This window comes from Lepus europaeus, chromosome 2 (genome assembly GCF_033115175.1).
Source record: "Lepus europaeus isolate LE1 chromosome 2, mLepTim1.pri, whole genome shotgun sequence".
In the NCBI taxonomy this organism is placed as follows: Eukaryota; Metazoa; Chordata; class Mammalia; order Lagomorpha; family Leporidae; genus Lepus; species Lepus europaeus.
The window spans coordinates 85,938,241-85,965,554 of NC_084828.1; the positions used below are offsets into that span (position 1 = coordinate 85,938,241).

The following is a 27,314-nucleotide window of genomic DNA, read 5'->3' on the forward strand; positions in this document are numbered from 1 at the left end:
TGCCAGGCTGATTATAATGGTGGAAGAGGTAATGTGTTGCCCTTGTCCAAACTCCAGTCTTAGTATCAGGCAGTCCTTTGTGTCATGGTTTCAGGGAGTGGTGCTTTGTCAATATTCCTGTTCATCCTCTCTGTGGCAGCCAAGTCTGTCTTATATCTGTAGTTGGTCCTATGTACGAGTTTCTTGCCCCTCTTATAGCTATTACATGGGTTTGATTTCAGTGTACAATCCTGATTTCAGAATGGGGAGTGGTGGAGGGGTTTTGCTCTGACCTTCATACAATGGATTTTTGCTTGTATCCTGGGAGAGGATTTCCTACTTTGAAATAACTGATCATTATAGCAGCAGCTGAAATAGTAGAAAAAAAAGAGTCTGAAGAATGGAGAGGAAATTTGAGCCTGTCCTTGGAGCCTGTGGTTGCCCCTTCACACCTGCCAAGGGACACTTATCAAGAGTCCTTTTGTGCCTCCAGTGTTTCTCATTAGCACCAGGTGATGCCTGGGGCAATGGGGCTCTGCGTGAGAGAGGACTTGAGATATTACAAACTGATGCTGTAGCCCAGTTTTGTTAAAATTTTAGCTGATTTATTCTTATCTGCTTGCGAGACAGGTGTTGCTTTCTCCTGAAATCTACAGAGGTGAAAACATTGCTTTACCTTGTTTCTTCAGGAATGGACTTGTCCTTCTTTGCAGTTTGGTTTACTTGATTAACTTGAAGGCTCAATATTAGATGGGCTCAAGAAAATTTATGACTTTGAGGGTTATCTATTTTTTATTTTTTCTTTCTTGTCATTAGGGTGGCTCTGATATCCTTTACAGCATTCTACATTCAGAAGCAACAGTCCTAAAGCAGAACTTTGAAAATCATGTGAATCATGTATTAATCATCCTCCTAACTAGTTGGGTAACACTGGTTATCAAAAGAATACACAAGATTAATCTAGCAAGACTGGTTCAGTGATGCTTATTGTTGGTGATGTCTGCATTCTTTATGTGCCTACTAGTCTTAGATTTATGTCCAGGATAGCCTCTCCAGGGATCTCCAGAGATTTATGTTAAATTCATAAAGAATAACCTGTTTAAATGGTATGATACCACATTTCATTTGTTGCCTAACGTGGGAACACTTCAGCTGTTAAATGGATGAAATCACAGGCATACGCTTTTGATTCTGATTGTGAATTTTGTCCCTGTATTTCTTTTATATCTAGTGGATACATAAGTCATGTAACTGACATACAGTTATCTGATTTTCACCTAAGATTCTTATTTTTTGTTTTCTATCCCCGCTTCCTTGTTCAGTGCCTAGCCTTTAGTAACTTTTATATTACTCCAATTATCACAAGAGACTGAAATTCAACTAAAGTTGTTTTAGGCAAATCAAAGTTAATTTGTTGGCTCATAAGTTGAAAAACCCAAGTATCGTTCTAGCTGTAGGCATAGGTTGATCCAGTAACAAACAAGGATGCATTAATGCTAACTTTCTCCCTATATAGCGGATCTACTTTCTACCATGCTGGTTTTATTCTCAGATGTTACATAGGACTTTCTGATAATCCTAGAATTACGTATCCTCAGGTAGCACTACAGTGAAGGAGGGTAGGGTGGACTTGCCTTTCTTCTAATAGAATCAGTGGAATAATCATTTTTCTCACTGGATCTGATTGGATCATTTTGCTCTTTAAACTCATTAGTGTGACCATGCAGTCACATGTCCACTCTTGGGATTGCAGTCAGAGTCAACTTTCATGAAGCACATCAGCTGAGAATGATGAAGGATGTGGCTAACCAGAGGAAAATCACAGCCTTGAATATGGTCACTTGGAGTAAGAAAAATGTGATTGAGGCCGGCGCCGTGGCTTAACAGGCTAATCCTCTGCCTTGCGGTGCCGGCACACCGGGTTCTAGTCCCGGTCGGGGCACTGGATTCTATCCCAGTTGCCCCTCTTCCAGGCCAGCTCTCTGCTATGGCCCGGGAAGGCAGTGGAGGATGGCCCAAGTCCTTGGGCCCTGCACCCGCATGGGAGACCAGGAGAAGCACCTGGCTCCTGGCTTCGGATCAGCGAGATGCGCCGGCCGCAGCGGCCATTGGAGGGTGAACCAACGGCAAAGGAAGACCTTTCTCTCTGTCTCTCTCCCTCACTATCCACTCTGCCTGTAAAAAAAAAAAAAAAAGAAAAGAAAAATGTGATTGAGTAGTCTGAACACGAAACTCAAATGGAGAAACAAATCAACGGAACTCTCAGTCTGATAGTCCATAAACAATGAGTTAACTGAGCTGAACAAATAGTGTTCAAAGTGGTAAGGTCCTCCAGAGTGATTTTTCTGTGCTATAGAGAATATAAAATTCAGAAATTTCTTATTGGTATTTTGGACATCTGTGAGTGTATAGGAGAAAAGCTCTTCAAAAATGCATTATTTATTTTTCTGATTTCAAAAGTGAAACATGTGCAATGATTAAAGTATATAAGGTACAGAAAATAAGAATGTAAAAGAACCACAATGATGCAATCACTGAAGTGAAATATATCATTTATTGTTGGTATTTATTTTCCAGTCTTGTTTTGGTTTGTACCTTTTTTTCTATTAAATTTGAAATAATACTTCATAAGTTTATATTGTTTCTCCTCATTCAATATTATTAGATACATATTTTGCCTTGCTATTAGTTAATACAATTATTTTAACAACTATAAATAGAATTTAATAATTACCTTATTGCTCATAGACTGTTTTCTGGGTACTACTATGAGTGATATTGCAGTGAAACCTCTCCGTGTTTTGTGTAAGTTAGAGAAACTTTTTCAAAAAGACAGAGTTGTCTTAGTGGTCTGCATCATATCCTTTGGGAGTTTGCACATTTGCAAGCATCATTCAGCTTTCAACACCCTACTTGAGAGCAGAGACAAGACTAAGGCAGAATTCATGTCCTCCTTAATGGTTCAGTTGCCATGGATGGGTTTATTTTTGATACTCAGAAAATGCCATGTTTGCCATTCACCATCCCAGAAGAAGTGGGAAGAGGGATTGTGTGATAGGAAGTTGTGAAGTTTCTCTGTATTTCAAGATTTTTTTTTCCAAGCATAAGGCATTATGTTCATATACAGCTTTCATTTTGACCACACAAGAACATTTTGTAGAGGTGAAAGGAACTCAAATCAACTGGGAGCTGTCATGTTCCATTTCAGACATTTCCCGCGTTAACTTCCTCCTGCTGTTGCTATCCTAGGAAGAATAAATAAAAGCTAGAATTCCCACCATGTTGGGATTAAATTCTCTCCTCTATGGTCACAGTTGTAGTACTGATTCTTTACAAAAGGCTTGCTTGTCAGCCTTTTAGGAAGAGGAACCCAACCATCTTTCTTCTAACCTTGTGTAAGCAAGGCCTCAACGTTTTCATGGGCCACGGTTTCTCTACCTGCTTTTGCAGGAGAGCTGAGAAGTGAGAGACTGGCATGGCTCACAAAACTGAGATCTTCTAGTTAGTACTTTGTAGAAAACCCTTGTCGAGTCCTCGTCGTTTCCTTTCTAGTCTCATTCTGTCATTGTTGTTATTTAAGTTCCTAACCTTCTTTTATTGCCCTAATAAAATGTTACTAGTTAAGCGTGTCCAGGTATTTCCATCCTCATGTGCTGAGTTGGCAGAGTGCTGAGAGGATGCGGGCCGAGTGGTGTTGAAGGATTTGCACAGGCTGTCAGAAAAGTCGATAGCTATTTGCAGGCTGCTAGGGCCCTTTTTGTAAACTTGGATTCTCCCACTATTCATTTTGGGTAAGGAACTCCCCACGCCTGATGCACACTACTGATGCACACAGCACAATTCCCTAGAGGTCGATCCAGGGTGTTGTGTGTAGTAAGTTTTTTCCTTTATACTGCCCAGGAAGAGTTATGGTTTAACCAGTCACTCACTGAAGGACGTTTTCAGTTGTTCCCAGGGGGGGGTTGCAGATGGTTTCTTCCTTTCCGTGGATTTTCTTCTCCTCGTTTCAACAGGCTCCTTCACTGAACCAATATTTTTCATTTTGATGAAACCAGTTTATCAGTTAATCCTTTATGGGTAGTACTTTTGTTGCCTTTTGAGACTCAGATATATATATATTTTTGACAGGCAGAGTTAGGGGGAGAAAGAGACGGAGAGAAAGGTCTTCCTTTTCCGTTGGTTCACCCCCCAAATGGCCGCTGCGGTCGGCGCGCTGTGTCTATCCGAAGCCAGGAGCCAAGTGCTTCCTCCTGGTCTCCCATACGGGTGCAGGGCCCAAGCACTTGGGCCATCCTCCACTGCACTCCCGGGCCATAGCAGAGAGCTGGACTGGAAGAGGGGCAACCGGGATAGAATCTGGCGCCCCGACCGTGACTAGAACCTGGGTTTTGGTGCCGCAGGCGGAGGATTAGCCAAGTGAGCCGCGGCGTTGGCCAAGAATCAGATATTTTTGAATCTAAGAACTCTTTGCCTAATCCTGGGTCCCAAGCTACTTGCCAATTTTTTTTTCTTAAAGTTTTATGTTTTACATATAAGTGTGTCATCCACTGTGGGCTAATTTTTGTGTAAGGTGTGAGACTTAGCTTGCAATTCTTTCCTTTGGGAGGGGAGGAGGAGGGTGCGGCTGATATCCAATTACTTGAGCATGGGTTGGTTGAAAAGATGATTTTCACTCCACTGAATTGCTTTTGTACATGTGTCAAAAATCAGCCAGGCATATCCATGTAAGCCAATTTATTCATTTTCTGTTCATTCCATTGATCAATGTATCAATGCCAGTCTTAATTACGGTAGCTAATAATAAGTCTTGGTGGGTTGATTGCTACCAGTTCATTCTTATTTTTAAAAATTGTTTTAGCTATGAATTGTAATTCATTGACTTTACATATATTTTAAAATTATTTGTTTATCTATAATAAATTTTGGGATTTTCATAGCTGTTATATCAAACCTGTACATCAGTTTGAAAAAAAGTTAAAATGTTTACAAACCATGAACATGGTGTATCTCTCCATTTATTTAGATCTTCTTTGGTTTCTTTCATTAGTACTTTATGGTTTTCAGCATACAATTCATGTATATATTAGATTTACACCTATTTTAATGTCTGAGTAATTATAAATAGTCTTCAATTTAAAAAATAGTGTTTTTTTTTTAAAAAATTAGTTATCCACTTGAGAGGTAGGGAGACAAAGAGAAAGCTCCCATCTGCTGGTTCACTTCCCAAATGCTCAGAATGGCTGGGGCTGGTAACTTCATTATGGTTTCCTGATTGGCTGAAGGAGCCCAGTTTCTTGAGTCATCACCATTGCCTTCCAGGATCCATGTTAGTGGGATGTTAGATCAGGAGTGAGAGCCAGAACTGACCCTGTGTGGGACAAAGGTATCTCAACCACCAGGCCAAATGCCTGCCCCTAGTCATATTTACATGATTTATTTTTGTTTGAAAGGCAGAATTGAAAGAGAGAGAGGGAGGGAAGAAGGGAGACAGAGAGAGAGAGAGAGAGAGAGAGAGAGAGAGAGAGATCTTCTATTCAGTGGTTTACTCCCAAATGGCTGTAATGGCCAGGGCTGGGCCAGTCTGAAGGCAAGATCCAGGAGCTTCCTCTGGGTCTCCCACATGGGTACAGGACTGAACTGAAGCACTTAGGCCAGCCTCTGCTGCTTTCCCAGGCACATTAGCAGGGAGATGGATGGGAAGTGGGGCAGCTGGGATAGGAACTGGCTCTCACATAGGATGCTAGCTTTATAGGTAATGGCTTAACGTGCTAAGTCATGATGCCAGCCCCTATATTTTTAATTTAAGTGTATCTATATGTGTGTGTGTATACACACACATATGTATATTTCAGTATCAGGAAATAGAAATTCAATTACTTTTTAAAGGTTATGCTGTATCCTGTGACTTTGTTGAACTCATTTATTAGTTTAGGAGATTTTTAATAGACTTCTTGGGATTTTTTAACATAGAAATCATATGTGCAAATAGGAACAGTTTTATTTCTGTATATCTTTTATTTCCTCTTCTTTAAAATATGTATTTATTTGTTTGAAAGGCGGAGTTACATAGAAAGAGAGAGAGGGAGAGACAGAGAGAGATCTTCCATCTGCTGTTTCACTCTCCAACTGGCTGCAACAGCTAGTGCTGAGCCACACTGAAGCCGGGAGCCAGGAACTTCTTATAGGTCTCCCACATGGGTGGCAGGTGTCCAAGCCCTTGGGCCATGTTTTACTGCTTTCTCAGGCTCATTAACATGGAGTTGGATTGGAAGTGGAGCAACTGAGACTCAAACAGGTGCCCATATGAAATGCTGGCATCTTAGGCAGATGCCACAATGCCAACCCCTATTTCTTCTTCTTATCTAGCTACAAATTCTAGTACAAGGTTGAATAAGAGCAGTGAAAATGATACCTTTGTATTATTCTTGATCTCATGGGGGAATATATTCAATCTATTACCCCTAAGTATATTAGCCATAGATTTTTAATCATACTCCCTATTGTCTGAGAAAGTTTCATTTTCTTCCTATTTTTCTGAGAGATTTTTTTTTTAAAATTTTTTGATAGGCAGAGTGGACAGTGAGAGAGAGAGACAGAGAGAAAGGTCTTCCTTTGCCGTTGGTTCACCCTCCAATGGCTACTGCGGCTGGCGTGCTGCGCTGCGCTGATCCAAAGCCAGGAGCCAGGTGCTTCTCCTGGTCTCCCATGCGGGTGCAGGGTCCAAAGACCTGGGCCATCCTCCACTGCACTCCCGGGCCACAGCAGAGAGCTAGCTGGACAGGAAGAGGAGCAACCGGGACAGAATCTGGCGCCCCGACCGGGACTAGAACCCAGGGTACTGGCGCCGCAGGCAGAGGATTAGCCTATTGAGCCATGGCGCCCGCTGCTAATATTTTAATAAGGACATTTATTTCTATATTTCTGAGGGATATTGGGTATTGATCTATAGTTTTCCTTTCCTTTCCTCCTCCTCCTCCTCCTCCTCCTTCTTCGTCTTCTTCTTTTTCTTTCTTTGTACTGTTTTTGTGTGATTTTGTTATCAGGGTAATTCTGGCTTCATATAATGAATCAGGAAATGCTCCATCCTTTACTATTTTCTGAAAGAGACTGTGGATAGATTATGTTAATTCTTTAACTAATTAATAGAATTTTTCAGTGAAACCATCCAGTGATTTATTTGTCAGAAATTTAAAATTATGGATTCAATATTCTTAATAGCAGTGGAATTATTCAAATTATCTATTTCAAATTGAGTGAGTTGTAGTAGTTTGTGTTTTTCAAATAATTTGCCCATTTTACCTAAACTGTCAAATTTCCATATGTAGGGTTGTTCACAGTATTTCCTTATTTTTCTTTTCATGTTTTCATTTCTGATATTGGTGCTTCTTCTCTTTTTTAAAGATTTATTTATTTGAAAGGCAGAATTACAGAGAGGCAGAGGGGAGAGAGAGAGAGAGAGAGAGAGAGAGAGAGAGAGAAAGTTCTTCCATCTGCTGGTTGATAGGTTAACTGAATTTCTTTCCTAAAACCTTGTGCCACCTTATGAAGAGTGCTGCAACTTTGTACAAGAATACCTTACAATTGCCCACTGGTTAGCTATCAAAGATCTTGGCCAATGTAATAGGTAAAAACAGCATTTTTTAAAAAGTGCTCCCTCTAATCTTTCTCACAGTCACTCAAAGGTTAGTGTAATTAAAAATTTGGTGTTATTTTTGAGGGTCTGCTATCTGAAAGTTCTAGTGCTGGATGCTAAAATGCCATGGTGAATACAAAGATGAAAAAGACATGTTCTGTCACCCAAGAGCTCAAAGGATAGGAGTACTATCGGCTAACCGGTACTAAACCCTTGCTGCATGACAGGCTAATTGTGCTTTACAGGAAACACTATTTAATTTTCTCAGCAACCTTTTGACAGAAGAAACATTATCTGTCCAAATGCCAGAGTCTCTGCTGCATAGACCAGCAGTTTCCAAATGGTGTTGTGGTAAGCATTAGCTGAGACACTGAGCTCAAAAATGCCATGGTGATCTGGACTCACCCTCAGAAATTTGGGGTGGTGGATCACTAATTTGCATTTTTGGTAAGTACCTATGTGATTCTCAAGCATGTGTTTGGCAGATGGGTATTAACTCATGGCTTGGAGATAGAAGTTAAATGGCTATTGAGTAAGGAATCATTTTCTCAAAATGTGCAGAAAATTCATTACCTAACTATGGAAAGATCTGTCTCAGTATCTCCAGTGCACAGTTTAGGTGGGAGGTTCCAACTGTTTACACTTGTATCTTTATTTAACAAAAAATTTTTTACTGTAAAAGAAGTAGTGACTACTCTAAAAGTGAAGAGTTGGCAGGTTAAGAGTAGGAAGGTTAAGTTCTAGTATTCCATTGCCCAGTAGAGTAACTATAGTTAATAATTTATTGCATATTTCAAGATAGCTAGAAGAGATGATTTTGAATGTTTCCACAAAGAAATGATAAATGTCTAAGGTGATGTATACACTAATTTATCCCTGCTTTGATCATTGTACATCATATACATTTGTGAAAGTATCATGCTGTACCCCATGCATATGTATAATTGTGCCAATTAAATAAAATGCAAGTTCTACACAGGAGGCAAAGTGATCTAGATAAATACTGTCAACACACTTTCCCCCTTCCTTCCTCCTTTTTCCATTTCCTCATTTACTGAGTACTTATTATGTTTAAGTTCCTGTGCTCGATGTTAATTATACAAAGCAAAGTTCTGTGTCTCAATAGCTGGTGGAGGATAGCAGGCTAGTGCTATGACAGCAGTATTCACAGGTGCTATGAGAACAGAGGAAGCCACAGCCAACTTCTGGAGGACTTCAGTGAGAGAGTGCTGGTTAAAACAATCTTGGGTGATGAATAGGAGTTTGCCAGCAAGCCCGGATTAAAGTAGAGAACATGCTAAGTCAAGGAAACACGGTGTACGGAGGTACTGAAATGGAAAGGAACAAAGCACATTCTATTCAGAGCACTGAATGCAGCTTGGCAAAGCTGATCTGTAGGGTGGTGAAGTAGGACGGGAGAACAAAGTTGCAACTGGAAAGATGGTGACAAAGATCAGGGAGGGCTTTGTGTGCATTCTAAACAGATTCCAAGTATGTAGCCAACCACCCTGGTTTGACTGGACTTTCTGGGTATTAGCATTGAAAAGCCCACATCCTGGACAAATCAGGAGAGTTGGAAACTCTGGTAATCAATTTCAGGAAGAACACTCTGTAGCAGTGTGGGCAACCTCAGACAGAAGTGGAATTGAGAGGACACGGTGAACCAGTGTGGCAGTAGTGTCAGGGATAGAGCAAAGTACACCACTTTCAGAATTATCTAGAAGACAAACAGTAGGCCTTGGGCTACTTAGAAGTTTGGGAGAATGAGGAAGAGAATATTAAAGGGAGTTCCTAGATATCTGAATTACACAACTGGGCGCATGACTGTGTGGAGGTGATTCAGAGACAGGAGGGTGTTGGTAATATGGTTTCAAACATGTGACTAATTTTGACTGAGAAGATTTCATTTATTTGTTTATTCATTTTTAAAAAAGCATTATTTATTTATTTGAAAATCAAATACACATACAGAGAGAGAGAGAGAGACAGAGAAAGAGAGAGACAGAGAAAGAGAGAGACATCTTCCATTTACTGATCCTCTCCCTAAATCCCCATCAAAGACAAGGTGGAACCTGAAACTCCATCTGAATCGCCCAGCTGTGTGACAGGGACTCAAGCCCTTGAGTCATCACCCGCCTTCCATGGTGTGCATTAGCAGGAAGCTGAATCAGAAGTGTAGCCAGGATATGAATCCAGGGACTTCGATATGGGTTGTGGGTGGCAACTTAACCACTGCACCAAATGCATGCCCCCGAAGAGCGCTTTTAAAGATCCCTAGGGGGCGTTGGTTCAAGTCCTGGCTGCTCCACTTCCCATCCAGCTCTCTGCTATGGCATGGGAAAGCAGTAGAAGATGGTCCAATCTTTGGGGCCCTGTACCCATGTGGGGGACCTGGAAGAAGCTCTTGGCTCTTGGCTTCGGATCAGTTCAGCTCTGGCCATGTGGTCATATGGGGGAGTGAACCAGCAGATGGAAGACCTCTCTCTCTCTGGCTCTACCTCTCTCTGTAACTCTGTTTTCCAAATAAATAAAATAAATTTTTTAAAAAAAGAATCAATGAAAATGCAGCGATAATCATGAGTATAAAACATTTCCTTTTCTCTTATTGTTAAATACAATATTACATATTTTAATATAATATGATCTACTAATATAAAAGCGCCATCAACACTTATCTACATGCTTGTGAATAGTTACAAGATGAACACCATCATCTATGTTAAAAAATAGAATAATGCTAAGCCAGTTTAGAAAAACAAATTGTAGTGGACATTTGTGGGTCCGCTGGTGACATTACAATATGATTTCAGTATTAGATGAAATAAAAACTCACTGACCTGGAAAATTAGAGACCATTGAATAAAAAACCATATTGTAAAATTGCATTAATAGGGGCTGGCACTGTGGCGCAGGAGGTTAAAGCCCTGGCCTGTGGTGCCGGAATACCCTATGAATGCTGGCTAGAGTCTCAGCTGCTCCACTCTCAAACTAGCTCCCTGCTAACGTACCTGCTGCAGAGGTATGGCCTGCATACCCTGCACCCCTGCAACCATGGGAGATCTGGAAGAAGCTCTTGGCTCCTGGCTTCCAATGGGCTCAGCTCTGGCCGTTGCAACCATCTAGGGGGTGAACTAGCAGATGGAGATGGAAGATCTCTCTCTCTTTCTCTCTCTCTCTCCCTTCCTCCCTCCCTCCCCCTCCCACTCTCTCTCTAACTCTTTTAAAAAATATTTATTTATTTGAAAGTCAGAGTTACACAGAGAAGGAGAGGGAGAAAGAGAGAGGGAGAGGGGGAGAGAGAGAGAGAGAGAGAGAGAGAGAGAGATCCTCCATCGCTGGTTCACTCTCCAATTGGCCACAATGGTTGGAGCTGCACTGATCCAAAGCTAGGAGCCAGGAGCTTCCTCTGGTTCTTCCCATGCAGGTACGGACTTGGGCCATTTCTACTGCTTTTCCAGGCCATAGCAGAAGGCTGGATTGGAAGTGGAGCGGCCAGGACTTGAACCGGCACCCATATGGGATGCTGTCACTGCAGGTGGTGGCTTTACCCACTATGCCACAGCGCCGGCCCCAACTCTGTCTTTCAAATAAATTAAATAAACCTTTAAAAAATTGCATTTATAGTATGGTTTCATTTTGGTTAAGAAAAAATGTATAATCCACTAAATTTTTAATTGTGATGATATTTGGATTATGAGAATGTAGTTTTTAAGTATATTTTTGTTTTCTGAATTTTAAAAATGCATGTATTTTTGTATGATAATATAAGCATAAAAATCCAAGGTAATATGATAATTACCTGGTGAACCATTCAGTGCCCTGAATTACCTGTATTAAGTAGATCTGATATTTGAAAACAGTAGAAATTTTGATTTCCCTATGTCCCACTATTCTCCTAAGCCATTTCCTATTCTTATCATGTCACTTACTTCCCTTTAACCTGTTCTAATTTCACTATTTGCCACTTTTATTCATTTGCTTGAAGTTGCCCAGCATGTCAGTGGACTTCTTTTCCATCAGTCAAAACAAGCATTATGCATCTTGGTTTGATGGTGTCATTTTTTTTTTTAAATTTATTTATTCTTTGAAAGTCAGAGTTACACACAGAGAGGAGAGGCAGAGAGAGAGAGAGAGAGAGAGAGCGAGCTTCCATCTGCTGGTTCACTCCCCAGATGGCAACAGCCTGAACTGCGCTGATCCGAAGCCAGGAGCCAGGAGTTTCCTCCGGGTGCAGGGGCCCAAGGACTTGGGCCATTTTCTACTGCCTTCCCGGGCCATGGAAGAGAGCTGGATCAGAAGTGGAGCAGCTGGGACTTCAAATAGCACCCATATGGGATGTGGGCACTGCAGGTGGCGGCTTTACCTGCTATGCCAAAGCGCCGGCCCCTTGATGGTGTCATTTTAAGGACTTCAGAAATCTTCACCAAGACTATGCTCAAGTCCAAATACAGTTATAGGAATGAATTAAGTAGTCTTGGCCCACTGGGTAATTCTCATGCTTAGTTGACTAATATGGTGCAGTGACCAGGGAATCACACAGAGGCACGCTGGCTCTTCTCCATGTGTGGAGGTTTCTGCGTGTGACATGTCCTTCTCCCAAGATGTTTTCTGGTGGTTCTCAAGCAGGTGGTCTGTACATCATGTCAGCACTAATTTGCACAAATGCTGCAATAAAAATTATTCCTATTCTTCCTTAAAGGAATGTTGTGGGGTCACATGCTTGGCAGACATATCCACAGTTGAGATTTGTAACCTTAGCTGTGCACTGGTGAGGGTGTTCCAAGCTGTGTATGTTTGGATAGTATTCATAAGGCTCCTATTGCTCTAAGAACTATAGGTATCAAAATGTAGAGAAAATCAAGGCTCAACCTTACTCTAGTATAACAAATTGCTTTACAGATGGGGAAAAAAGCCCAGACAGGGGACTGGGGTTATTTAATAGGACCAGAATTAAGGCTAGAACTCAGGCTTCCCCATCTTTAAACCAATTTGTTCTTTTTTTCTACATTGCAAGTGGCAAACCTGTGGGCCACAACTCTTGGTAAGTCTTAGGGTCATTGCTATGTGATCTGAGGGCACATATGCCCAGCAAGTGTTGATATCATCTCCATAAGCAACAGCAGATCTCAATCACTGGAAAGTATGTGGTGTTTTTTTGAAATGTTGTATAAATGTGCACAAAGGCATCTCACCAATTGAATAATGAATTGAAACTTGTGGTTGTTGGGTAAATCTGAATACCGAAACAATGTAAAGATTCCAGTGGTTGTCCTCAGTTGCTTCCTAACTACATCCCATCATTGCTGCTCTCTCCCACCCCAGAGTTAACATCTCACATGACTTTTATAAATGTAATTTCTTTATCTTTAAACAATATCTTTTTCATTTTTAAATATTTATTCATCTATTTGAAGGTCAGAGTTACACAGAGAGAGAAGGAGAGGCAGAGAGAAAGGTTTTCCATTCTCTGGCTCACTCCCCAAATGGCCACAGTGGCCGGAGCTGCGCCGATCTGAAGCCAGGAGCTTTTTCCGGGTCTCCCACGTGGGTGCAGGGGCCCAAGGACTTGGGTCATCTTCCACTGCTTTTCCAGACCATACCAGAGAGTTGGATAGGAAATGGAGCAGCAGGGACACGAACCAGCGCCCACTGGGATGCTGGCACTGCAGGAGGCGGCCTTACCCACTATGCCACAGCGCTAGCCCCAAATAATATCTCTTTCTAATTGTGTATCCTTGAACATTTTTTAAAATTGTATCACACTATGTTTTTTTTTTTGTGTGTGTGTGTTTTACTTCTGCTTTTTTTTTTTAAAGATTTATTTATTTATTTGAAAGGCAGAGTTAAAGAGAAGCAGGGCAGAGAGAGAGAGGTCTTCCATCTGATGTTTCACTCCAACAATTGGCTGCAATGGCCAGAGCTGCAATGATTTGAAGCCAGGAGCCAGGAGCTTCTTCTGGGCCTCCCACATGGTGCAGGGGTCCAAGGACTTAGGACATCATCTACTGCTTTCCCAGGCCATAGCAGAGAACTGGATGGGAAGTGGAGCAGCTGGGACTCGAACCAGCGCCCATATGGGATGCCGTCACTGCAGGCGGTGGCTTTACCTGCTATGCCACAGCGTGGGCCCCTTCTGTTTATTCTATTCTTAAGATACATCCATGTTGTTGCATAACATTATATTCTTTCTTTCTTTCTTTTTTTAAAGGTTTATTTTTTATTTAAAAAAAAACAGAGTTACAGAGAGAGGTAGAGACAGAGAGAGAGGTATTCTATCCGCTTGTTCACTCCCCAATTGGCCACGATGGCCGGAGCTGCGCTGATCTGAAGCCAGGAGACAGGAGTTTCTTCCAGGTCTCCCAGGCGGGTGCAGGGGCCCAAAGACTTGGGCCATCTTCTATTGCTTTTCTAGGCCGTAGCAGAGAGCTAGATCAGAAGAGGAGCAGCCGGGACTTGAACCTGCGCCCACGTGGGATTCCAGCGCTTCAGGTCAGGGTGTTAACCTGCTGCACCACAGCACTGGCCCCGAGTGTGTTCATTTTCATCATGGTAGACATATCATTGTAAAACCATATCACTGACTTTAAAAAGTCAGTTTAATTGTAGATGGACTTTCAGATTATTTCCAACTGTTTTTTGTGCTTGTATTTCTGGTAATACATGGACATGCTTCTGTAGAGAACACACTGAGTGTAATTCTGCATTGTAAAGTAGTGTCAAAGTGATGTCAGTAATTTTCTCTCACCAGCAGTGGTAAGGAAATGCTCCTCACACTAAGTATGATGGGACTCATCGGCCTTTAGCGTGCTTTCTGCTCATGTCTTTTATAAACCTCCTTTATATGGAAAAGAGAGCAGGGCCATCCCAACAGGAGAGCTTGGTACTGTAGCGATTTTCAAAATGATTTCGTCTGTTCAGGCCTTTGCTTAGGCACAGACTTTCGATGGAAAACAAACACTGAACACAGATCTAGAGCTGTTCAGGTTGAAAGTGTGTGCGTGTGCACTCGTGTGCGGTGACAGGGTGGGAGCTCTCTGTCCCTGGCTCCCGGCTCTCGCCCAGTGTCTGGCACACAGTGTACCTATTAGTAAGGCTGTCTGGAGATGGAGCAGGCTTCTCCAGGAAGTACAATTCGCTTCACTGGAGCTGTGGGAGCCAGCACAGCATTTGTAATAGATGTTGCTGAGGAAATGCTCAGTCGATATGGCCCTCTCTCAGAGTTTATTAGGAGATTTTCAGTTTCCAAAGTCCTATGATAAGTGAGAAACGCTTCTTGGGGATAAAGACAGAATGCACGGGGGATAGAGTTGATGGACAGGTAGATCCTCCATCATCACAGAGCAGAGCCTGAATTTGGAAGGAGAGTGTTGCTTTCCTGTGCTTTCTGATTAGGTGTCCTCGTTGGAGAATTTCTGTGAGACCTCAGCTTTCTTCTCTGAAAACTGATGACTCTGAATGTCTGTAACATCGGGCTGAGAGTCTGTGATTGCATTGCTGGCCTCCCTGCTTGCCAGTGAAGAACTATTCCAGTCTACTTCTTTAGATTGGAAACCTTACAAATGTATTCTGCACCATTTATTCACTCAAAAAATATCTGTGGGCCTCCTATGTGCCAGAAATGATTCTACTATGTGCCAGGGGACCAGGAATCAACAAGATAGACAGAAACTCTTCTGTATTTATGCAACTTGCAGGCTAGTTACAGATTCCAGAAAATAAGAAAAATATCAGTTAAAGGCTTATCTAGATTTAAAATTGGATGATGTTTTAGAAAGGGGTGAATAGCTATTTCAGACTGCTTGGTGAGGGAAAATGAACAATACAAAGGGGCCAGACATATTCAGGTGTCACTGAAGGCATAGCTATCAGCCTGTCTCACTTCGCTCATAATAGTAACTTATAACTGAATAACACTTTTACCACTTTCATCCTATTTCGTTCTCATAATGGTTTTGGGAGGCAGGCATTGGTGTTCTCATTCTTCAGACGAGGTCATGACTTCCAGATAATAATTAGTAAGTTTCAGAACCAGGTCTGGAGTCCAGGTGTTTTACTTTACGTGTGTTGCCTCTTCTCTGCTTTGCCGTGTCTTGGGTCTTTACATTGTAAGGGAGTAGCTTGTCTGGCGAGGGCGCAGTCCCAGATACTGACCTGTCTGTGCTCTTACTGTTTTCTACCTCTCAGATGTTGGGCTGTTTCTGCTCACACTTCTGACACCTAACGTGGAGTTTTTCCATTCGGCACCAACCGATTCTTTGGGCTCTCAATGGGTGGACTACTATGAAGTTCAATTCTGACATTAACCACCCAGATTCAGTATCATCCCCCACAGGTTTAAAGACAGGCCCACGAGTCTATCCCAAAGGTGGCAATTGCAAGTGTCGTGTCTCCAGATAACTCACACTTCTGTTTGAATTGGGTGCATAGTTTGGGGGTTCCCACAACCATACCATTTCATGTTCAACAATTTGCCAGAATGGCACACAAAGCTTTGGAAAAACACTTTATTTACTATTGCTAGTTTATCATGCAGAATGCAGATAGACAACCAGATGAAGGGTACAGGGGATGAGGTTGGGAAGGGATGCTAGCGCAGGAGATTCTGTCCCTGTGGAGTGGGTGTGTGAAACCCTCCTGGTACATAGACTGTTCATCAACTCTGAAGCTCTCGGAACCCATTTTCTGGAGGAGTTGCTAAGATTCCAATACACAGGATTGATTGTGAACTCACCAGAGGCTGGAGAGAGCCCAGATTGTTGATTTCTGTGGCCCCTGTCCCCCCTCCGGAAGCTCTCTAGGATTCCACCAAGACTCACCTCATCAGCATGAATACAGGTATGGCTCAGAGTGGGCTCATTGATGGGTCAGGAAATTCCTAAGTTTTAGGTGTTCTGTGCCAGGGACTAGAAATGAAATAAAATATGTCTTATGTGTGATAAGCAAAAGAAGTTCTAATTTCAGCATCCCTTGGTAGCCTAGGAAATGTCTCTCACCCAAGAGTGCCAGACCAAGAGATTAGAATGTTGCCTGCAGAAACCATTGTCTGGCTTTGGGTGGAGTCTTTCTTGCCTGTTTCGTCTCACTCTGCAGTTTGAAGCTTGTGAAAAACCTGTTTAAGGGGAACCTAAGAACTTGTCTGGGCGTCACATGCATTAGCTCAACTGTGAGCCATCAGCAGTGTTTCAGCACCGTCCCTTCTGACCCCTGCAGGTGCGAAGACCAGGGCTGAGGAGGAGGAGGAGGAAGAGGAGGAGGAGGAGGAGGAGGAGGAGGAGGCAGTTTCTGTATGAGAGGCGGCCTTGTTGGGTGGAAAGAATTTTATTAAAGAAGGAGCTCATTCTGTCACCTACCAGCTGGATGACTGGGCGCATTCGTTATCCTCCTGAAACCTTTCCTTCCCATGGCTGAGATATATGTATACATCAAATTGAAGCAGCACACAGAAGAACACGTATTTAGAGCATCTGAAACATAAGCAGTTACTGTTCACATGAACTATGTATTTTCATGAGTGTCGCTCCAAGTTTAGGTGGAAAATTTCCCCCAGGACAGGTGTTATCACCTGTCTGCTGCTGCTGCTTTCCTGCCAGCTAACCAGGGAGAGCAGGGAGACTTTCCACAACCCTGGCTGACGGCATCTGGGCCCGAGAAGTGGAAACCCCATCAGTCAAAGGGAGCCACAGCCCTGAGCACCTCTGTTTCGCCTCCTTCCGTGAGCAGACTGTCGCCTGCTGGAAGGGCCATGGCCTCTGCCTCTGAGGTTTCCTTGGATTGGTAACGGAAGGGAGGGAAACCCATGCAGCGTCCACCTGTTGGTTGTGGAGCAGGAGAGATGGAGGTGCTGTTTTTTAAACATTTGACAAAGTTTTTTGGCTACCTGCTAGCTGAAGTAGTGCACTCTGCTTGGAATCTCCAAGTCCCACCCATGCAGGCCTGGGTTAACGGTGACACTACACCACACCGGCCTCTCGTCTTGTCCTTAAACACACTCCATCTTTCCAGGCTCTGCGCCTTCGTCAAGGCGAAGCTCCTCCACTTGGAAGGCCCTTTCCGCTACACTCCTTTCCTAACTCTTGAATTTCCGCCATTCTCTCCAGGTTGCTGTCAAGTTGCTGTTCTCTAGGAAGACTGTTCCTACTTACCATCTGGACAGAAGGTTTTCACCCTTTGACGCTCATGTTTTCCTTTGTGCTGCTCATAGGGTGCTTGATATTTTTGGCTTTGATTCAGTTCCTTTTTTTAATTCCTTGTCTCTCCTGTCAGCTCTTAGAGGATGAGAAATTTATCTCTAGCTGACATTTTTTTTTGCGCGTATCCCAAATGTAGTAAAGAACTTGAGTGGAACTGAAGATACTTTGAAGACTGCCAGGAGGTTGCAGCATGGAATTTTTGCAACCATTGCCTCCAGAATGGGGTCTGTTCCCAGCAGTCGTGGGACATGAAGCTGTGACAAGAGAAACTGGGAGTCAAGGAGCAGAAAGGTGACATTCCAAATGGGAAGTGATGCTCTAAATCTGAGAATGGGACTGGGTTAAGTGACATTCCCACCATGTGGTGGAGGGTGTGGCCAGGCTGCATGGCTCCTGGGGGCCCCCTTGAAGGCCACTTGTGTCACCATTCAGTGGATGAGAATGTTGCTAATGGAAAAGGAATCCTAGCTGTGAAGCAGTCAATGTTGGAGATGATTTCTTACACTAATTTTCTTATAAAAGGATGTATAAGAGTGGGGAATGAGCACGGTTCACACCAGGCTGACTGGGGATACAGGTGTGGAGCAGAGTAGAAGCCCGGGCAGCACATGCCCCTGACAGCTTGCCCTGGACAGCTCAGGCCCTTGGTTTGGCTCTCTTGAAGGCAAGGGGTTTGTGAAACCCAGTCTTGCCTTGAGCTGACAGAATTTAAAATCTAGTTGTGGGGGTGGGGGTAGAAAGGAAAACAGCAGAAAAGCAACCAAAAATACAAATTGCAAATTGAGAAAATGCTGCAAAAGTATTATAAAGGACATACTAGCACTAGGGTGTGTGCCACAAATGTATTACACAGTCTATTAGAATGTTATTGCTTACATATTTTCCTACTGAATATTTAAAATTTGCCTTGTCTGTTTGCATGGTTTTGTTTTCTTGTTGTTACTGTTTGTGTATTAAAGATATTACTTATACAGGTGGTTGACTAAGACCTCTCTGAGAAGCTAACATTTAGAGGAGATATAAGAGGATAAGAAGCTGGGGCCGGGGCTGTGCATAGTGGGTAAAGCCACAGCCTGTCATGCCGGCATCCCATGTGGGAGTCGGTTGAAGTCCCAGCTGCTCTACTTCCTTTTTTAATTTTTTAATTTAATTTGATTTGATTTTTGACAGGTAGAGTGGACAGTGAGAGAGAGAGACAGAGAGAAAGGTCTTCCTTTTTCCATTGGTTCACCCCTCAATGGCCGCTGCGGCCAGCGCGCTGCAGCCGGCGCACCATGCTGATCCGAAGCCAGGAGCCAGGTGCCTCTCCTGGTCTCCCACATGGGTGCAGGGCCCAAGGACTTGGGCCGTCCTCCGCTGCACTCCTGGGCCACAGCAACCAGCTGCTCTACTTCCAGTCCAGCTCCCTGCTAATGCACCTGAGAAAGCATTGGAAGATGGCCCAAGTCCCTGGGTATCCTTGCCTCCATGTGGGAGACCTGGAAGAAGCTCCTGGCTACTGGCTTCAGCCTGGCACAGCCCTGGCCACTGCAAACATTTAAAGGGTGAACCAGCAGATAAAAGACCTCTCTCTATGTCTCTCTTTCTCTTTGTAACTCTACCTTTCAAATAAATAAACCTTAAAACAAAAATAGAAGGTAAGAGGCAGTCAGCCCTGGGAAGACTGTGAGGCAATAAGGGTGAGTTCAAGGAGATGGAGATGGTGGCTGGGGTAGAGTGAGATATAGAGAGAGGGGTCCAAGACTCGGTCAGAAGGGGAGGCAGGAAAGGAAGACTATGTGGGCCTCTTGCTTCCTCTCTCAGCACCTCAGTTTCCTAATCTGTAAAATGAGTGCATCATGACCTCAGTGGGTCCTGGACATTAATTGTGAGTCTCTTTTCTCTGTACATTTGAATATCAACATGTTCTAGTCCTCTGGGTGCTGGGGACAGCATCCTAGGCATCAGGATCTGGTAGTCTGCTTAGACAAGCTGAGGGCGTGCCGGCACTGTGGCATAAAAGGCTAAGCCTCTGCCTGCAGTGCCGGAATTCCCAATGGGCACTGGTTCAAGTCCCAGCTGCTCCGTTTCCCGTCTAGCTCCCAGCTAATGTGCCTGGGAAAGCAGCGGAAGATGGCCCAAGGACTTGGGCCCCTGCACCCACGTGGAAAACCCAGATGAGGCTCCTGGCTCCTGGTTTTGACCTGGCCCAGCCCTGGCCATTGCAGCCATTTGGGAAGTGAAACAACAGATGGAAGATCTCTTTCTCTCTATCTCTGCCTTTCAAATAAACAAATAAATCTTAAAAAAAAGAAAAAGAAAATAATGTGAGGGAAACTAAAATACCTAGAGTAAGGTTTACCAAATGTGGTGCTATTTTAGGCCAGGTAATTTTTTGTTGTGTGTGTAGGGTGATTGGCAACATTCCCAGCTTCTGCCCACCAGGGGCCAGAAGCCACTCTCACCTAGTGGAGCGTAGGCAAAAATACCTCCAGATATTGCCGCAGCCCACCCGATACACAAAATCACCCCTGGTGCCTCCGGTAAGCAGCTCTGATATGAGATGAGAAATGGAAGGTGACATGTGGCCTCTGTGTTAGGAAAAAAAGAAAGCACACAGGGACCACCTGTTCCTGCAGAGGAGCAGTGCCCACTCTGGCTGGTCTTCTCCCTTTCTCTCCTAAGATTTCAGGTACTCACCATTAGATTGTCCGTGCTTTTATTCGCCTGTGTTGTGTTGGGTTAATTTAGTTAGTTGGTTAATAGTCTTTGTAGCAATGTGATGCACCCACAAATACCTCCGTGACCATATCCTGGGAGCTTGCCAATGACCTACATGTAGCAGTGTGTTCCGCGATTCCTTACCTCGCCTCCACGGAGGTAGCCCCTGTCCCAGGCCTTCCTTCCCGTACAGTTTTTTATCTTGGTGTGTCCGAGGGTCTGTGTTGAATCTCAGTGACTTTTTTTTAAGTGTTGTGAAAAGGTTCTAATGCTGATGGAATCCTTTACACGGAGTCATCCACGCGGCTCTCTGTGGCTGGAATTCCTGCGTTTGAAGAGTGCCATAAAATCCTGTTGGTGCAGCTGACACTGCGTCATCCTCTCCCACTGGTTGGTGTATGGGTTGTTTTGTCCGTGTCTTTTTTTGTGCTTTCCAGATAATTATTATGGGGTAAGAATATGAGGACACTATTTTCACAGTTTCTGGTTTATTTTAAATAAAAAGTAGAAATCACACTTTTATGTGGAAATAACTGGGGACCTGCTATAAAGTTTTAAGCCATTGGGAAAAAGTTTAACAAGAAGCCCATAAATAGACCAGTCTTTCTGAGCCTCCAGTTTAAGATTTCTGGATTAGGTCATCCAGGTTTAGAATTTCTTACATTAATCTAGAAGTCAAATAAAGTCAGCTTAGAAAAGCCTCCTTTGTACTAAAGAGTGGCAAACAAGAAACTGCTGAGGCAGGAATTTGACTAGATGTTGGGGCTGAGGTAAGCAGTGAGGTAAACTGTATTTATTTAACACGATTTGGAAATTACAGTGAAGTGTTCTCTTTACAACCGACATCTGCAAATATGGGCAAAGAGATTACCTTCAGGGAGGTAAACTTTTCAAAATGCAGTCTTTTTAAAACTTTCAAATATTTAATGAAACATGTAGAGAAATGAAAAATTGAAAGAGGAAAAAAATGGCTCCCAGGAAGAAGATTTGACTGGAATGTGATTGAATGAATTAATGTGTTTACAGAAGATGTGTGTCAGTCAGGATCAGAGAAGACAGGGTAACTGTAGAGAAAACACTCCTGTTTTATAACAACTCACCTTTTAATCCAGGCAGGAGACAGTTGCACTCACACCACTTCCTTGTTCTGTTCCAGTCTCTGAGATCTGCTCTGCTGAACTCTTCTCTATGAGAGCAGGTTCTGCTGGGACTGTCTGGGCCTGGAAGACTGAGAACTACTCTCAGGACATGGTGGGCCCAGGTGATGACGTCACTCTACAAAGCTTCTTTGGAGACAGCCCCTACCCTGCTCCAGTTGTCGTTCCTACCTGCACTCCCTATGCCTGTGTCTGCACACTTCTGCATTCACTAAGTGCATACCTACTGTCAGGGGCGAGGTTAAAGTACTGAGGGTAAACTCTGAATGATCAGCCTTGATGTAGCCTCATGAACCTTCTAGAACACAGTCTTACTTAGGGTCTGGGAAACCTCCCCTTCCCAGATAGTCATAGGGAAGTTTGTGTGTTGGTGTCTTTTTTTTCTGGAGAGGGTCTGTAGATTAGAGAAGGTTCTGTTGACTGTAGTTTAAATCATTGCTTTGGGGAACACGGTTTGGCTTCTTGAGCCTGAGGGCTCTGTAGGGAAGGAGACAAAGGCTAAGTTGTTTGGGATGTAAAGGACCTGTATGCAAGGGGAGGAGAAGAGAGGAGTGTGAGTAGAAGAGGGGTAAAGAAGGGACAGTATGCTATTCCAAAGAACACAGGGACAACTGTGATTTTAATTATTTCTATGATCGGCTTTTGACAATTTCCTAATATTCTGTATGTGTGTGTGTGTGTGTGTGTATGAGTTTCATTGGTCCCTTTTACGTGGGAGGTAAATGTGGCTGGAGGGCAAAGCAGTAGGGACAGTTCCCTCAAGCGTATTTGGGGACATGAGAGGCACTCCATAAGTGTGGGAAGTAATTGTTGCCTGATGATAATAATAGCTCCATGATACATTTTGCAATTTTAAACCCAATGTCTTTCAATAGTCCCTGTGATGAAATCCACTTTGAGTCAGTACAGTTCAACTCACTTCAATAAGCAATAATGGAGCAGTCCTTGTCCTTATTATTTTGTACTTTCTACAGAAAATTTAGCAATGTCTTACAGGTCATGGCCACTAAGTGGTATTACAGTCTCCACCAGACTGAGCAGAGCAGCTCCTAGAGTAACACTAAGAGGGGGGTTTGCTTGGCCTTCCTGGGGTACCTCTGGTCAACTCAAGGTATTCCAGTGCTGTTACCAATAGCATCCCATTCAGATAACAATCTGTATCTCCACACCTCTGTATAACCCTTTTAATGCCCTAACTTCGTATAGTGTTATCCTTTTGTAGCCTCCCTTTCCCATTGAATGAATGAACTCCTTGAGGCTAGAGGTATTGTCTCATTTACGACAATAAACATTTGTTAGTTGGATTGAAATTAAAGAGAAATGAAGACCAGTCCTAGAGTAGAAATGTCCAACACACATCTTTCACGTGTGGGAAAGCTCTGATCTGGAGGCCTAGTTTTGAGTTACTGATGAGCTTTGTGCCTTTGGAAGATTTTTAATCTTTTTCTCCTAAATGAGAGAATATAAGGGTTCTTCAACAAATTCAGGCAAAAATACATATTATGGAAAATTTTTGCATGAATTTCATTTTTTTATATGCAAATGAACCTGTTTTAACTTGTTACAACAAATCTGCACATGATCTACACTTGATCTTAGCCAAAAGGCCAAGAAATGATTGTACAGGATCCAGTTTGAGACAGCAAGAAGGATAGACATCGTTTGAGAAAACCTGTATCAGAGCAATAGTGATTCTGCTAAAGCTGAAGCAAGAACAAACATAAAGAACATGATGAGGTGTGGGTAGAAGAATGGTGAAATCACTGATGCTTTATGAAAAGTTTACAGGGACAATGCCCTACCAACCTCCCCCTCCCCCTGGTTCTGCACAGTCAGCATTTTACAATTGGATAGTTCATTTTAAGAAGGAAAGAGGTGATGTTGATGATGAAGTTCACTGTGGCGGATCATCCACACCGCTTTGTTCTAACTGAAGAGGACTGATGACCCACACCAGCAGCCCACACCACAGACTTCTCAATTGGTTCAGTGTGTACAATTCTGACTGGAAAATCAAAGTGAAGCAAACTTTTTGCCCAATGGCTGCAAAACCACCATGCTCAGACCTGCTGCAGACAAAAGCAGGGCTATCAAAGGAACTTGTCAATCTATAGAATCAAGATCCTGAAGCATTTTTGGAAGAACTGGAGCAGGAGATGAACCATGTCTTTCCAGTCCAGTCCTGAAGACAGAGCATGACCAATGCAATGGAGACCAAGAGGTGGAAGGGATCCAGTCACAGCAAAAGAGGGCAGACCAAAAGCAAGGTCATAGGATTTCAGATACTCAAAGAATTTTTGCTCGTTTACTTCCTGGAGAGCCAAAGAACAATAACATCTGCTTGTGAGGCTTGAGAACGTTAGTCAAAGTTTAGTAGAACACCCAGGAAAACGTCACCAGAGAATCCTTCTCTACTACAACTATGTCCCTGTTCATTCCTCTTATCAAGACAAGCAGAGATGTCTACATTGACCCTTCAAGAGAGTTTCCTTTGGGGTTAATGAGAATATTTTTTCAGATTTACACCAAATGTGGGCAGTACCTAAGGAAGCCATCCAGCACCTTTATGTGTTGCTAATAACCAGCAGGCATTACTAATTACCATGGAAGCAGCATTCAGCTAGGATCACAGAAGCCTTCCTGACAATGTAATCTCAATCAGGTGAGATAGAGAAGTTTGTGGTTTAAAGCGTTAAGTTCAAATCCCTTGTTATCCAAGAGGCCATTCTAACAAAGGTAGAACACTGACACTCAGAAGTCTTGGATCAAACTGCCAATAAATCAAGGGATAGAATTTCAGTCTATGTTGGGAAATTGGGCTCATGCCATAGCAGCAGCAGCAACAGCAGATGCTGCAGCAGTAAATGCTTCCATAGCGCTTACACATATCAACTCATTTAGATCTTACAGCAGCCCTGTAAGGTGAGTATTATCATTATACAATTTTATGGATGGCAAGCTGAGGAATGAAGAAATCAAATAACTTCCTGAAGCTCATATATCCAGGAAGTGGCTAATCTCCAAACTTAAAATGTCCTGGTGTAGAGACCATGCTTTTAACGAGGTACTCTACCACCTCTCCACGTCAGCCAGTATCCCCTGTGTGAAGTGCATCTGCGACACTGTGGGATATAGTTGTGGAACTGAAGCCATAAATTTCAGGGGGTGGTTTCCATTCTGTCCCAGGTTTTCTTTGGGAGAAGGAAGTTTGTCTTGATTATACATTCATTAGAGGTGAGACACTTATCTTGTTCACATCCATAGTGTCTTCCAGAGTCTAACAACAACCCCTGATGGAATGTAGCAGGTACTTAGTAGCATGTGTTGAAGTAAACCAGTCTCCAAGGGTTTTCCCTCTTGATGCAATTTTTTTTTTTTTTTTTTTGTATCCGAACAGGGGAGGAGCGTGGGAACCCATAGCTCCACACCAAACTCCCAAAGGCAATTGGCTGTTAATGTCTTTGTGGTCAAATTCTTTCACCAAACCCTGATTCCAAAGTCAAGGACTGGTTCTAGCCCCTCCTGCTAATGAGACTGTTGCTTCTAACAAAGGGGATAATGTCACGATCATCATCTAGTCTTCTGTCAGCTGGCTTGTGATCATGTCTGCTGTAGCTGTGAATCAAACGCTAGACTTAGTGGCTGACAGAACTTGGAGTGTGTGGCCTTGGACAAGCTTAGCCTTGTCTTAGCTCAGTCCCATCATTTATGGAACTAGGGTAATATTATCTCATTTCAGGAATAATATAGGAATAGGGATGATTAGGAGACCAAGTCAGATGATGCATCTGCACATTAGCACAGGGCTTGCCCCTAGGGTAGGTGGATACGCAAATTACATAAACTGTGTTTCCCAGTTAGATCACAACCTCCTGCATGTCTCGGGTCATCCCTTACACTTCTTGCCCAAGAATCTTTCTCCAGTCTGTCCGTCAGTCACCCTGTCCTCTTGTCACTCTCATCAACTCCTTCATTTTCTGGACCCAGTTCCATCATTAAAGTAAGTTTTGCTCATTAATTGTTTATTATGCTTAACCAACATCTGGAGTCATTTTGATTCTGTCCCAGGAAGTATTTGGCTACCGGACTCAAGGCTGCCGACAAGCCCTCTGTCTTGCTGGATCCATCTTCTCATTTGGAATTCTCCCCTTGGTGTTTTACTGGAGACCGGCTTGGCATGTGTGGGCAAACTGTGTCCCGTGTTCCTTGCAAGAAGCAGACGTCGTGTTGCTGAGGACAACAGTAAGTGCATACCTGGTTTTGTAGCCAGTGGCCTTTTCTCTGGGACACTGTGTTGTGGGGTGGATGGAGAATATGTACACAAGGCAGGTGGTAAGCAGAGGCTTCAATCCTAGCTTCCTACATGGCTTTGCACCTGTCAAGAATTCCATACTAGGGGTACAGTGGGATTTGACTGAGAAATCTTATTTGAAAGAGTATTCCTTTTAAAATTGTAAGTTTTGTGAATATCAGAGAACAACAAAATTGTAGCTAAAAATAATAAACAGTATGAAATTATTCTATAGGCTACACAAAATTCATACTCACTCTTCCCCCCAGATCCTGGCACATCTACATCTATCTCCCCCAACCCAAACTGAAGTGACCCTAAGTGGGGGAGGAGAGGTGAGGATGGGGAGTATTTCTATGAGGGGAATGATGTCTTCCCCTTCTGACCTGAAAGAGACACAATTATTGATGTGACTGTGTTGCATTCTGCAGCTATTCCAGGGTAACAATGCATCCGTCTTTCCCTAAGATCATGATTTCTCTCTAGGAATTCAAGGCCTTGGCATTGTGAGTTGTCCTGTATTTGTTCCCATACTGCTTCTTCCTGATGCTCATGACACTTAGTGTGCATTGTTCCTTCATAGCTGTTAGTTCTGCCAGGAAAGTAACCTTCTACCTTGCTAAGTGCGGCTTGCCTAGTTCGTGTGTGTGGTGGGGATCCCATTAGTATCCTGCAGTGGATGGATTGAAATGGGCATTCCTGTTCAAGACAGTGAATGGACAGTGTCATGGAGACACCTTTTGACTGACAGTTATTAAGTGCTCTTGTCGGGGGATGACAAAAAAATTGCTATTATTTTTATTCATTTTACTTATTTGTGTGTGGCAGGGATCCAACTACTTGAGTCATCACCTGCTGTCTCCCAAGGTGTATGTTAGCAGGAATCTGGAATTGGAAGCAGAGCTGGGACTTGAATCCAGGCACTGCAACATGGGATGTGGGTGTCCTAAGTGGTGCCTTGCACAGAAAGCTTGCCCAACAGGATTCTTGATAAATCAACATCTATTGGGAGTTCAGCTTCTTTTATATGTAATAATCCCTGGAGATAAATATTCTATTTGATGCAGTAAGAGGGGAGGCTAGCAACAAACCTTATTACTGTCTACACACAAATAAAGCAAACTGCATTTCAATCTGAAATCTAACAGAGCTGGGGCTCAGCATCAGTGAAACAGAAATTGGATGAGGTTTTCCTTTGTGTTGATTTACTCCACTGGGACCAGCTCTGGCCATCGTTTCTTGATCCTGGTGCCTCCTGAACTATCTATTTCACATCCCAGCTTAGCTGACCTGTGAACCATGATACAGGGGAGAGTTGAGGGGCCTCCTCAACTATAATTTAACTGGAACATCTTGTAAAATAC

General features: G+C 43.1%; 1 protein-coding gene across 1 annotated transcript in view; it reads left to right on the plus strand.

Moving 5' to 3' along the window:
* Nucleotides 1–27,314, plus strand: part of ATP13A4 (ATPase 13A4) — a 172,291-nt gene that overhangs the window by 10,053 nt on the left and 134,924 nt on the right. The window contains exons 2-3 of the mRNA XM_062181236.1: nucleotides 20,765–20,892; nucleotides 25,728–25,901. Of these exons, the coding sequence (XP_062037220.1) occupies nucleotides 20,765–20,892; nucleotides 25,728–25,901 (302 nt within the window). The remainder of the gene's footprint in view (nucleotides 1–20,764; nucleotides 20,893–25,727; nucleotides 25,902–27,314) is intronic.